This window comes from Oryzias latipes, chromosome 1, assembly GCF_002234675.1.
Source record: "Oryzias latipes chromosome 1, ASM223467v1".
NCBI classification, from domain to species: domain Eukaryota; kingdom Metazoa; phylum Chordata; class Actinopteri; order Beloniformes; family Adrianichthyidae; genus Oryzias; species Oryzias latipes.
The window spans coordinates 21,877,495-21,892,166 of record NC_019859.2 but is presented as its reverse complement, the minus strand read 5'-3'; the positions used below and the strand labels follow the sequence as shown (position 1 = coordinate 21,892,166).

Sequence of the window (14,672 nt, the reverse complement as noted above, 5' to 3'; positions counted from 1 at the left end):
CTTGTTTTCAATAGTGGTGTCCTCCTTAGTCATTCCCCATGAAGTCCACTTTGTCTCAAACACTTGATGGCTCATTGTGACACTGATGTACTTTGACTGTGCAGTTTACCTTTGTCTGTTTAGGTTGTTCTTACTGTTCATTGTATCTGCCTCCTCAGTTTGTCATCAGTTCCCCTCTTACTGCCATAACCACTTATACTGTCTAGACTCCTGAAGACCTTAGAATTCTGAAGCAGATGCAGCCACAAGAACATCAGGCTGCGTGGAGATGCTCCCATAGTCTTTGACATACCCTTGACATGTTTGGCTATGAATTTCTTTTTTTAATCTCACAATGTAAATATCTCCTTCTCTGCAGTCCACATTTAGCGTTTACTCATCATGTCACCTAACAGCAAAGGGATCACTGTTGAGCTTTATGCAGACTTACAGATGACTGGTTTAAAGATACCTGTGATGGTTGTTAAAGGAAAACCTTGGTTTAAATGTCCATATTCAATAATAATTTACGTCGAGGCCTGTTTGCTTTTTGATCCATGATCCATCAGAAGCACTGTTTGATTTTGATTGACTTTTGTTTTTTTGGTGACCACTGTAGGTTTCCCTTTCAATAACAAAGGGGTTCCAACAGTTTTTTTTAAATGTCATAGGAACTTTGAAGGACTTTTCAACCTTCACATAAGATGAGTTTACATGAATCTACTTTTAATTGCATGTACCATTTCTCCATTATCTCTTGTAGCTGCATCAACTTAAAGTTTTCATATGGCTTCTTTCTTTATCTGTTTACTACTAAAGAAGTGGACTAAATGTAATCATTCTTTTTTTGAATATTTGACGTTTAACAAAGACTTGGGAAACATGTAAAAGTAGCAAAAAATGTCAGGAATGATCAGGTTTATTTTTTAAGGAATACTGTGGACTGCACACCGTAAGGTTGGTAAACGAATAGAGCTACAACGGTGTTAGAATGTAAATGAATTAGGTCATGTCACAACTCATACTTTTCCATGTTTATTTATGTTTTGACTCTTATCTGAAAGCAGCAAACATTCTGACAAGAAACAATTGCAAATATGCAGAGATGGGGACATGGAGGGGTGTTTATTACCCTCATTACCTCTGAAAGCAACAGTTTGGCTGCGACAGATAAAAACATTTGAGTGTGTGAAACTGCGCCTGTGAGTTGTAGTCCCTGTGTTGGGAGATAGAGAGCGGGGTGTAAAGAGGGACTTAGAGCAGGGGATAAGAAATACAGCAAGCACATCACTTCATGCAACATCCCGGAGGTGTTGCCTGCAACAACATAATCCCTATGAGTGCACGATGTGTGCATACAAACTGCAATCCCATTAGAGATGAAGGCAAAGATAGCAAGCGACACAGTCAGACCAGCAGACTGATAAAAATGGATAATCAGAGGAGAGAGAGAGACGGGCAGATGGGTGGTGAAGGAAAGAGACAAACGGAAAAGAAAAAGCTGCTGCTGTTACAAGTGTCAATAGATGACTTTTACTAAATGTAAGCCCCTCACAGCCCTTGAGGAGGGATTACAAACCCTCCTCTCTCCTTATCAGCCTCCTCTTCTCCTTGTCTCTTATGACTTGGCTCTTTTTCTTTTGCTCTCCTCACTTTCTCATTAACTTCCTACTCCTGTGCCTTCATCTCTCTCCTTCTTTTTAGCTAGGTGCAGGAGGGTAATAAGAATCTGCATGCTGCACATGTGAAGGTGCTGACAAACAGAAAAGTCCCAGATGGAACTGTCTCTCTTCTGCCTGTGTGATTTATCGAACTTCACCTGAGCTTTGCAACCCTGCAGAAACCGGTGAAGAGTGAGATGTGTGCACGCTGATGTGTGTAAATACTGTACATTTGTGGTAATGATTGAAGAGGTTCGTCTGCTGCTGCTCACCTGTACTGAGTAAATGGCGTTAGGTTGGGGATTTCTAATGTGTCTGCATCCGGATGGTTCTCCTCGTAAACGACTCTCCACGTGTCCTCTTTACCGTCCTCCTTTACAACCTGCCCAAGAGGGAGGGGCATGTCCTTAAAAACTGTGTCCTGCTAAATCATCAGCAGGAATGTGGGTGCAACATAAACACAGTCACACGTACCTGAGCTTCAACAATCCACCTTGATATGGTGGTCTTCCCATCAGGACCAGGGCGGAATTTAAGAGTTGCTTTGCGAGGGCTGATGTTGGAGATGACCAAATTAGAAGGAGCTCCAGGAAGTTCTGCAGAAAGAGGAATAATAATTTACAGCATGATAACAACATGAAAAGTACCTTTGCAGACACTAGGGCTGCACGATATGAAGAAAACTTGCGATATGCGATATAAGTGATCAATATGGCGATAACGATATAATTTGCGGTATATAAACAAATAGAAAAATAACCAAAAACATCATTCCCATTTCATTGCAACAGTTTAAAAATTATACTCCAAATGACCCTCATCGACATAAGTGTCAATCGTCTAACATAAAAGGCCTCCATCTGATTGGTAAAGAATGGGTAGGCGTCCATCTGATTGGTCAAAACATAAACGGATTTATTTGATGCGTTAAATGCTTCAAGCTGCCATAACATTGTTTTAACACATTTTGGGTTTATGATTTATTGCAATATTCACCGTCTTTTGCGATATGCATATTGCAGAGCTGGATATTGCGATAACGATAAATTTGCGGTATATTGTGCAGGCCTAGCAGACACTGATGAGGACAAACTTGTAATTGCAAAGGCCAATTACAAAAAGACAAAACAAGCAACAACAAAAAATGCAGTTAAGAAAGATAAACATATTTAAATTTGAAATATGGAGGCATCTGTGCGCAAAGACATAAAAAAAACACAGCACTGAAAAAAGCATATTTACCACACAACAAAAGCAGCTTGAGATCAAGAAGAAAAAACCTCGCTTTTTAACTAGGTATTCATTTAAAGAGTGTGTTATTTCCCTTTTTCTTTTACTCCCAATAATAGTTCCTAATCTATTTTGCTCCTATGACAAAGCCACAACAATAACTCTCCACCATGGGTCTAGTTTAGACACCATGAAAAGATTGAAGATGCCCTGCCTGACTATTATTGCTCAGTCTTTGTTTATATTTAGTGTGATGTTTTACCTTAAAAAGGCTACAGAAGATCATTTTTTTTATGATTTTGTAAGGGATCTTGCTAGAAAAAGGGGCTAGCATTTTCTAAATGTAAAACCAGACAGCCTGGGGTTAAGCTATCATTAACACGTTGTGGGGGTCATCATCTTAATTTACCATATTTTCCGGACTATAAGTCGCCCTTTTTTTCATAGTTTGGCAAGGGGTGCGACTTATACTCTGCAGCAACTTATATTAGAAATAAATTGAAAAAAATACATTGTTAACCCTCCTGTTATGTTCATTTGTGAGGAACAGAGATGATGTTTCTGGGTCAATTTGATGTATGAGGTATGTTAAGTGTTAAGAGTATGTTAAGTGACTCAGAGAATCAGCAAACCTTTTTTACATTAAGATCTTGAAGGCTAACAACATAATATTCTATTTTCCAATGATTTCATAGATTCAGAAATGCAATAAAAATGACAACTGTTTCTACAAATACAGCATGAAAACAGAGTATTAGTTGGCTAATTATGCTTCATGAAAGGAATAAATAAATAAGTATGAGAAAGAATTACTGTGAAATTATGAGATAAACAGTCTGCTATGATTGTGTCATATGAGGTTGTGCAAGTTATTAGTTCTCGGTCTCAGATTTTGTCAAAAAAATTTCCCGTCAAAATGTGACTTATAGTCCAGTGTGACTTTTTTTCTACTTTATAATGCATTTTTGGGCTGGTGCGATACTCCGGAGCGACTTAGTCCGGAAAATACGGTAATGTTTCCTATTCTCCCCCCCCCCATCAAATCAGACAGTATCCACAAAGTTAGCACTATACTTATTTATAGTGATAATAGATTAACTTATCTATAGTGATAATAGATTCATTTATATATAGTGAGAATAGATTCATTTATATATAGTGAAAATAGATTAAGTGGTAAGCTTGTTGCTTTATTTCAGAATTCTAGAGTCATAGACTTAATTTAATCCTTCTTTTTATTCAAGACGCTGCCCTAAAGTCCCTCTCCATTCATATTTTGATCTGTCTTTCTGAGTATTTCTTTATTCAAATTGGGATGAATTAGGAGGAGGTGTAAAAATGAAACTGTTAAAAGCTAGTAGCAGTGACATAGGTGCTACATTCAGTGGGCCACAAACTCCCTGCTTCGCTCCAGTCCAATCCATCTACTTGTAGACAAATAGATCCAATTACGTCTTTATTTTCCTTGTTGGAGCTGGCATCTGGCTCAAAACTGTATGGCTTTAATGCTCCAAACAGAGGAATGGTGGGAAATGAGGGTAGGCTAACTCTGTGCCAATAGTCCTGCCCACAACTCAGAGGCAAATTTCTAACGAATTCCTGCTGCTCTGCAGAAATTAAGTCCTAAAAAAAGACACAGTTTTTTAAATTTTGGCTAAAAACAGATTAATCATATACATAAGAAACCACTTGGAACGCTTTTAACAATAGATCAAAAGATGATTGGAGTGAGACTTAAATATTGCTTTCCCACTTCAAGGTGGAAACTTTTGTCTGATCTACTTGTTCACAAACCCAGTAAAACTCAAAATCTCCAGAATGTATTTATCTGTTAAAACCTTCAGCCAAACTTAATAGGGTGAAGCTGCTTTTAGCAAATTTGTGGTAAATAGATGATGGCAGCCTCTATATATTATAAACTTCAATTGTTTCTGCTTTTTTTAAAGTGCTAATTTTTAATCAACATATTTTTCTTCAATTGTAAAATTTAATTTTGATGTCTCTGTAAAACTTTTTAAATTATCTTCAGCAGATGAAAGGTGCCATACAAATAAAGCGGCCTCACCTACACATGAACAAATATACTCTGGTTTGCATTTTACTGTACAAGTCCAGGTTTTTATGCAAGTTGTTCTGTAGTTTTTCTTTTCTTTGCATCTAAGATATTCTTTCTACTGGCTTAACATACGACTCTTGCAGTTATTCCCAGGCCTTTTACAGTGCCAGATATATCTTTAGATCATTTTGCACACTTAAAAAAAAAAAAACATTTCAAGAGATATCTAGCGGTAAATTGACTGGGGGTGAAATGAGATCTTTACCCCAAGGACTTGCATAGGTTTGTGTTATAGCTTGACGGTATTACATATTCTTTTATGAATTCCAGGGAGTAGGTGAATAAACGATCCAAAAGCATCGGACTGTCATCTGCAAAAAAATTGTTTTATTTTTATTCTGAGCTGCCACTGTAAACAATGTAATTTCACATTTTCTTTTGCCTCAATTTGTTATGCTCCATTAATTCTTTTCCGAAGCTTTCCTAAAAGGAAATGAATGAAAGATGTTACTTTGGAAAGCATTTTTCTTTCTTCAACTTCTGTGCACTGTAAATTTTATAAAAAATGTAAAAAGGTTACGTTGAAATTCAGCTCAAATCAAATTCTGCATAAAGCAAATCCAAGGAGTTGGAGGCTTGTGCCTATTAAATGGTAAATGGTAAATGGCGTACACTTATATAGCGCTTTTTTCTACCCTCTTTCGAAGGCCCAAAGCGCTTTACAGTCACAGTCCCATTCACCCATGCACACACACATTCACACACACACATTCACACACACACACATTCACACACTATTAATCACTGAATGGATCATACTAGAAGATTTTTCTTTAAATCTCTAAATTAGAATTGAGGTGAACACTTTGGAGTCTTGATGCAAAAACACTAACAAGTCTATAATAAAAGGATTTCATTCTGTCCTTCCAATCTTTAGGCAATCGAGCAATAACTGCATTTTATCAAAATGGGACCGATTTCAGCTGTCTCGAAAGTGCAGTTAAATGATTTCAATAATAACTGTGCAAATGGTTCCATGAAAGTCTTGTAACACCCTGCTGCATGTCCATCAGCTTCCAAGGCTTTTGTTTGCTTTTAGTCTTTATTTTTCCTTCTCCAATCCTTCTGTTGTTATAGTAACCAAGAGGGTTTTGTTATGTTCATAAAAAATAGATGTATTACACTTTAACGTTTCAATAGGTACTTAGAAAATTCTTTGTGATGAAAATCCCCTGCCTTCTTGGTGCTGTCACAACCACATGCAAAACACATTTATTAAACCAACCCTGCATTTTGTTCAAGAGGAAAAGGACAGAGGCACTGCAGCATGACAAATGTATTCAGTAGGGTAGATCAAAAGAAATAAACAAAAAAAATAATATTCCCTGCAGAGACCCCTCAGAATCGACAAAAATGACAACTCCAAAGCTGACAAAAATGTTGTCAGTACTTCAGCATGTTTTGATGACTGTCAAAGATTTTTAGTACGACACAAGCAAAACAAAAAAAGGGGGGGGGGGGAAACGTACTTATGTGAAATAAAGCTTCAAATAGTTCTGAGCCATAAAATCGTGAAAGTTCATTCATAGTAAAGCCCTGGCACTGTGCTACAGCTGCCATCTGTGTGTCAGAGCAATTCTTTTTTTTCATGGTCATCAATACAATACTCAGAAAGATGGATTTGAACAGCAGAGGGGGGCAAGGTAAAGGAACTGCACAGTTAAAAGCCTATACATTTCTGAATAGGCAGCAAAACTGTGGTAATTAATTTGACACATTTCTATTCTGACTTTGTTCCATCTTCATGGTAATAATGAAAGGCAGGAAATAGGCAGTTTGGTTGCAAGTCACTGGCAGCCGGAGTGGCACACTTACTGGCAGACAATAAGAAGCCGGAAGACAAGACTTGATGTAGAAGTAATCATCTCCACCAAGTTACCCTGGCTGAAACGGTGGGCTTTAGCACACAGAAATCATGATAAAAAGGCATCTTTGTTTCTGTACTCAGCCTCCTTCTGTGCATTCACAATGATCCTGTGATGCTGGTGAAATCCCTCTACGGTTGCTCCTTTCACACAGCCTCCCCTCATTAAAAACCAGGATCTCCTTTAGTCATCTCTGTGTGTGAAGCAGGTGATAATTTGGCCGTAATTGTGATCACAACATCAACTAATAAACTGGGTGCAGGATTGTTTTGTAAGCTCCAACTTTTTTTTTTTTTTTTTACTTGGCCAGAAGAAGCAGAGTTTCAGAAAATCTGAAGCAGTATGAACTCATGGCATCAGCTTTATGGGAGAAAAAAATCCCACCAACAAACTCGTAAAGAAAAAGTTTATTTTTAATTGTTCTGATAAAATAAAAAAAACAGTTTGCAACATGCCACTTATCTGTACCAATTTTTTCCATCCAGGTCACTCTGGGACTTTAATATCTGTCCATCTGTTTGTTTTTAACGATGTATGTATGCGTTTAATTGCCCATGTCTGGTGGTTTTGAACAGTCCATTTGGAATACAGCAGGCGGTCCTTTACTACCACTTGAAAGGACTGTTTGTCATGGCAAGCATAAACGCTAAGCAACTCTCCACCTTCAGTTCACATATTTGACACAAACCGTGAAGTACAAGATGTTGCAGTGCCTTGTTGCAGCTACAGGTAGTCTATTTTTCCTTTTATTCTGTGAAAGTGTGTATTTTTCACCTCACTGTTTTTTGTGGGTCTGCATGGGTCTTTGTGTGAGTCCTGCTTTTGAGGGTGAGGTGCTAAGTGGTGGAGGGTTCAGATTGGACCAGAACTATTGAAGGCATTCTAAATGTCGTCTTTTTTTTTTAGAGGGGAGCTCAGCTGCAAGTGGTTCTGTTTGTCTCTTCAGCTTAGCAACAGAGTGCTGCCATGTAGTGTCTCTTTTTACACTGTGGTCTGCTCTTCCCAACTCTCTGTGCTTGTGTTTTGTGTTGGTTATTGTTGAAGTAACGCTCAATTTTGTTTTACTAGATTGGTGCATTATCAAGAGCTGTGTTTCTTTGGCAGGCGGGTAGACCTAAAGGTGCACTTATCAACACTCTTACTTTACTTTGTCCAATTAAACTGTTAATTTCCGACATGTATTTGCAGTGGGCGGAGCAAACCCTGGTCAATGTGCCTATTCTACTTGAGGATCCGCAGAACAGAATCCCTTGAGTGAAGAAAGAGATTATCAGTCTAGTGAATATAGGTCTGTGATGCTTAGTACATTTTAGAAGGTGGCTGTGGTGCATAGGTAGAGGAGTTGACCTCTGATCGAAGTGTCTTTGAGCAAGACATTAAACCCCAGATTGGTCCTGGTGGTTATGGGTTGGCGTCAGAGTAAGGCAGCAGAGCAGCCATCAGTGTGTCAATGTGTGTGTGCATGGATGAATGGGGCTGTGACTGCAAAATGCTTTGGGCCTTCAAGGCAGGAAGAAAAGCGCTATCAAATATACACCATTTATACCTTTAAATTTATTGTTCAATACACACTAACTCATTGTTAAATCATTCTTATCAATTTTTGCCAAAACATCCAAAAATTCACAACTTTGTCCCTTGATTCCAGGAAACTGAATTACACTTCATTTGTGTTTTCTTTGTCAGAGCTTTAAATGCTGCAGAGGTGGTACAGTATGCAAACATAACTCTTATTTTATGCAGAATAACTAAAACAAGGTACAGAGATGTTGCAGGCATTATGAAAGACTGCTGTCACCTTCCTTCATAAACCTTTTCTGTTACCTGGTTAATGCATTTGTTATGAATTTCTAAATGACATATTCATAATATATTATTTATATTTTATAATATTACATATTATATATGTTTTTATATACATATTTATTTCCTTCTGGATGAAATTGATTAAATATGAAAATGGTTATAGAGAGTTTCTTTATGTACAAACAGGTTTTTCAAGAAAATCAATTAGAGAAAAGCGTTGCATCATATGAGGGCAAATGGAATTGAAAGCCAAGCAGTGTCCTTAATCTGAAGAGCAACTGAGCCTTAATAATCTTAATAGTATCACTAACCTTATGTCAGACATGGCTGTTCATTAACAAGTGCTACGTAACATCACTAATTCTAGTTTTAATGACTTCTTCAAAGAGATATGTCCTAATCTGACAAAGCAATTATTTTGCTGAAGTGGGGTGTGTATGTGCACTCTTGTATTTGTGCCCTTATCAGGACCTTTTTTTGTACAACCAGCCAAGCTGGTTAAGACCAGTAGGGACCTAAAACCGATTAAAATAAAGAACAGTGCAATTTTAATCCACTTGGTCAGGTGAAGGGGCTAAAATGTAAGTTTAATGAGGAAAATGGTTAGAAATTAACTGATGATATTTAAATTAAGAATTAGGATTTCAATTAGGTTGTACAGATAGAGAAACATAAATATTCTAAAAGTATCTTTGTACCTTTTTGAGTGCATGTGTGTTCGGGTCCTTAAAAATGCTGTTAAAAATGTTGACATATACTAATAGCTTTAAAGTCCCACTCTGATCCTCTTTTGATCTATTGTAAAAGCATTCCTAGTGGCGACTTCATTGTGGTTTTGATGGTTTGAACCTAAATTTTAAAAAACTGTGTTGTTTTCTAGGAAATAGATTCTGCAGAGCAGCAATGGTTTATTAGTAATTTTCCTCCGAGTTCTGGGCTAGACTGCTGGTGCGGAGCAACCTCACCCCCTTCTCAGAAATGTTATTTTGAGCTTAATTGTCCTAGCATATGTCCTCTATAGTCAGAACAACACCACAAGAACATGTTAAAAGTTGGTCTTTAAAATTGGAATGGAAAAATCAACTTCCTATTTGTTCAGGATTTGGATGTATGAATGGAAGAAATAGAACTTTATCAATCTCACACAGGAAAAATTCTTTGTGTAGGTGTGCACTTTGAGTTGTATGTTTTCCTCCAGTGTTTCAGGAATCTTTCCCAGATAGTTCAGTCAGACAAGTACAGGTTACTGTGGTCACTGTCAAACCCAGACTCAGCCATCAGATCTCTAAATGAGGAACTTTTGTCTGTCATTCCTGAGTTGAAACTCCTGAATTCAAATATTCCGACAAGTAAGTGATTGTGCAGAAATAGTTCCTAAGTGCGGCGGTTTCTGCTGCTCACTGCTCCTCCATGGGATGAATCAAATGCGGAGAACTCATTTCACACACCTACGAGCTTGACGAATAATCGGACTTTAAGTATAATTTTAAATACATGCGGCCAACAACAAAATGCATCCTTTGACGCATGTAAAATACGTGAAGGCAATGCAGCAATGCGCATCTTGGCTGCACATATTACGTGTGGCCAAACATGAATTTCCATCACTTTTTGTGCTGGTCCCATGTGAAAAGGTGCGAATAACATCAGCCTTTTGAATAGATGTCCTGGTAGAACAGAGCTAGGGGGGGCAGATACGTATTGGTAAGCAGGTTAAAAGTTGTGCTCATGCTTTCTCAATGACTGCCTTTAAAGCTGAATCTTGTTTGACAAAATGTAAATATGCGTGATCACAAAAGGATTCACTGATATGTGCTGTACTCACAATCCTGTACAGAAACAAAGGTGCTGAATTTACACGCTGCTTTCACAATCTGGAGTTCAACCTTTTTAAAACACTACTGGCTTTGAATAGATATTTTTATTGACAGCTGCTGAATTTAACTACCATTAGTCTGGCAAGTGACATTTAAAATCAGCTGCAACCAAATTGAATATGTGACAGCACTTTTTTCTGGTAATGAATCAACATATGCACCAATCAATACAATTTCCCCAGAACAAAGCAGGCAAATGTAGAGTAAACAAAAGAACTTCCAATCTGTTTTTTATAGATTTTATAAAAAACAGTTCTGATGAAAAAAGTGAAATCTATTTTTAATACTACATTGTCTTATATTGTGTTAAAACACATAAGAAATAGTTATTCAATGATAAGTTGATTTTAGAGTGAAAGGACCGCATAATTTTGACAGTGTCAACTTGTGTTTTTAGTCTGGATGTATGGAGAGCGTGTGAAGACCACAAGTAAGTTTACAGCTGAAAGTTACTGCTGTTCTGTAAATGTAAAGGTTATAATGTGAAAATGTTGAGATCAGCTGCTTTGCTTAGACGAATGACAAAATCCTTTCAACTCAGTGAATTCATGAATAAATAAACAAGAAAAGAATCCATGTTTGGTAGATCTCTCGTGTTCTATCTCTTACTTACCCTCTGTTCATTCTTTAGTTCTTTTTCCTAATCTTCCGTCCTTCGTCTTTCTTTCACTCTTTTGCTTTCATGAATTAATGAATAACCTCTGAATGTAAGAGCTGTCTGTATCCATCTTACTTTCACTTTTTCAGCTTTTACTCATAAATTAGTCAACAGAAAATGTTAAGACAAAATCCTGCTTGTACGAACCAGGTTTTTCTTCCAGTCTTTTGCACTCCAGTCTTTTCAGAAAGACTCTCCCCTGCTCTTTGGAGTCTACAATTTCTGTTCCTCCGCCATTACGTCTCTGAATCTCATCTCCCCTCTTTAGGTTTTTTCTTTGATTTTTTTTTTCATGTCCTCACTTCATCCATTGCTGTGTCTTTTCCACATTGTTATTTGCACCTTATCAGCACTAATAATGAATGCAGTTTGGAATTGCACGCATACAAGTTCATTTTCTGCAAATGACATAGGCACAGAAATACAGCTTGGATTAAAGAGGTCTGAAAGTCGCTGTAAACAACTAATTCTTGTGTGACTGAGTATATGAATGTATGTGTCGACGGTGTGGGTGATGATTCATGGACGCACAGTAGCAGCCACTTATCAGCCTGGGGAAAGACAAAGGCATCCTGAGAGCTCATCACTCATACTTACTCTGGGAGACGTGCAAATCCACACAAGAAGAAAACAATTTTTAACATCTACTGTCATTGTTGTCTATGTGTGCGTAGAATCCACAATACCTGGTGGAACTCCAGTGGAGATGGTGGAGGATGTAACCACGCCCTGTCCTGCTGCTGTGAGTGCAGCCACTTGGATTGTGTACTTGGTGGTGGAGTTCAGGCCTGTTAGCTGGTACTGCAGGGTGGAGTTGGGCAAGGATCGCTCCACAAGACTCGACTCAACGCCAGGTACTTCCCACCACAACGTATAGCCTAAAGGATGTGCAACAGAGGTTTTCTTCTATTACTAAAGATGTATACATTGTAGACATAAGCAAAAATCCATACACATATGGGCCTTCTTATAATGAAAAAGGACAGAGCTAAACAAGAAGAGAGGGTGTGAGAGGAGTAACTAGAGTCAAAATTCCTGTCTGTCCCTTTGTATCTTCCCTGCCATGCATCACACTCCAACACCCTGAAACGGGTGTGTGAGTGAAGCCATTTGTGTGTAAAGCCCTGAGGAGAGCGAATGGTGCCTCATCCGTCTCCATCCTTACCAGGTGCTGGATGAAAATCTGTTTCAGGAGCAAAAAAAGTAATTGTACAAGGTGACCTTCACTGAATATCCATTTTCCTGCTCCTCTGAGTGTGTAAGCTGACTGTAAAAGCACTGTTACCTTGCAATGCAGGCCTCTAGTGCTGCTTTGTATTGAAATGGGTCACAATGTCATGCTAACACGAAAAATGCACACGTGCAACCCACAAGTTAACAGCAGGCATGTGCTGTTCGCCAGCGTCATTGTCTGGCAGTAGTGTGAAGGAGCTGATGGGGGTGGGGTGGGAGTAGTTCCTTATGCTCTGTGATGTGCTACACAAACAACACACTAGGTGTTGGAACACATGGGATGAGGGGCATGTTTTTGATAATGTAGGAAGACAAACTGCAGAAGGAAGGGATTAGTGGATGATGAATCAGCTGATCACAAACATAATGTCGGCGACAGAGGGCCGTTACTGCAGAGCCACACAAAGCCTTAAAGACTGGGAAGAAGCTCATGAGGAAGTCCCACTCCAATTATCTTTTGATCTATAGTACAAATGTTCTCAGTGGTCTTTTAATGATGATTTTGTTGTTTTGGGCCCGAATAAAAAACAAAACTGTCATTTTCTAGGACATAGTTTATGCAGAGCAGCAGTAGTTTATTAGAAATTCACCTCTGAGTTACCTATGTCACTGCTATAGGCATTTTAAAACTGCATTTTTTTGCCTGTTCCTGATTCACAAAAGTTTGAATAAAGAAATCCTCAGAAATGAAATTTTTATCCTAATATTTTTTGTATGTGTACTCCATTATGAGAACAATTCAACAAGTAAATGTTAAAAGCACAATTGTCATTGGAGAGGGTCTTTAAGGGGAACTATAGGTTGGATACTGTTTGACTTAACCATGTGTTTTCAGACTGCACCAATCTAACTGAGAAGAATAGCTGTCAACTAAAAATGACAACTGTATTATGTTGTACTGCTCACATCCGCTTTTTCCCACATAGAACTCAGAATTAATTGAAGCTTGTATCATTCTGAACGATTGGCAAATGAGATGGTTGGAGGAAAGTTTCTTGATTATAGAGAGAAGTAGGTGAATGGAGAGAACAGGTGATTGTTGACTGGTAAAAGCTTGTAAATGCATCATGACAGGACGAGCAGCTCTAACCAGTGATGATTCCATTCTTCTCTTTAGGCTCCGCCCAGCTGACTCGGACTGTAGTGTCCAAAATTTCTGTGAAGGTAAGCTGGTGGACTGGTCCAGGTGCTGTAAAAAAACAAAAGACAAAAACACAGTTTAATATTTTTGCTAATATCAAAAAAAGATGAACTTCTTTAACACTAATTTAAGTTTTCTCATTAAATCCTCTTTTTTTTTTCATAAAAAGCCCAAGGCTTTCCATTACCTTTAGCAGTTTGATTTTCCACACTACCTTATTATCACATGTGCATTCACATGTACATACGTCCACACACACACACACACACACACACACACACACACACACGTGCACGCAAGCTTGTCATTTCTCATTTCATCCATGGCTCTCTAACCCTTCTCCCTGCAGAGCGATTAAGCTATTCATCTGAGACATTCAATAACAGTCACACATCATAACAATCACACACACTCACATACACACACATGCATGCAAAAACCTATCATCAAGTAAGAATTACACCCACCGTTAACCCTGCAACACACCCTGCACCCAATCGATACCGGTCCACTGCTGTCAGTACCACTACGCGTGTCCTAGAGTGTTTGTGTGAGCATACGCATGGCTTCTAATATCCTTTTAGCACTCAATAATTGCTGGCTGGAAATAATTGCTTGCCTGTCAGCCTGTAGCATATTGTATTTATTTGATGGTGTGACTGTGTTGCGTGTGCTCTTGTACCTGGGTGTGGCAGCTGTTTTGTTTATCCACGGACGAGTGGGCTTTAAATACCAGCCCACATGACAACATATCTATCAGTTTCAAAGGGACACAGAGGACAGGATGGAGGCACAAAGACCTACTAATACACATCACCCACCCAAAAAATAAAATAAACTGTACAAACAGGATACGATTATGACAGTGGCTTCCATCTCAAATGATGTTGAACTCACTGTCTTCGTGTGTCTGTAGCAAGGTCGGGGGGCTGCGAGGACCATCCCCAGGCGTGGTGAAGCAGAGAGTGGAGCCAAAGTACCAAGTAAACTTCTTCAACCCGGACACTAGTCCTGTGTGCCGCAGACTGGGGTAGTCAGGAGTGATGGTTACTGTCTTCATGTCTTCTGGAGACTGCTCCGGCCAGACCATCAGCTGCGTCCAAATA

At 38.6% G+C, this 14,672-nt stretch overlaps 1 protein-coding gene across 2 annotated transcripts in view; it reads right to left on the bottom strand.

Moving 5' to 3' along the window:
* sdk1 (sidekick cell adhesion molecule 1) overlaps window positions 1-14,672 on the bottom strand; it is a 306,103-nt gene that overhangs the window by 51,391 nt on the left and 240,040 nt on the right. For both annotated transcript variants that reach the window (XM_020704342.2, XM_011477316.3), the window contains 5 exons: window positions 14,464-14,659; window positions 13,516-13,614; window positions 11,879-12,070; window positions 2,115-2,236; window positions 1,913-2,022 (listed from right to left, as the gene is read on the bottom strand). In XM_020704342.2, the coding sequence (XP_020560001.2) occupies window positions 1,913-2,022; window positions 2,115-2,236; window positions 11,879-12,070; window positions 13,516-13,614; window positions 14,464-14,659 (719 nt within the window). The remainder of the gene's footprint in view (window positions 1-1,912; window positions 2,023-2,114; window positions 2,237-11,878; window positions 12,071-13,515; window positions 13,615-14,463; window positions 14,660-14,672) is intronic.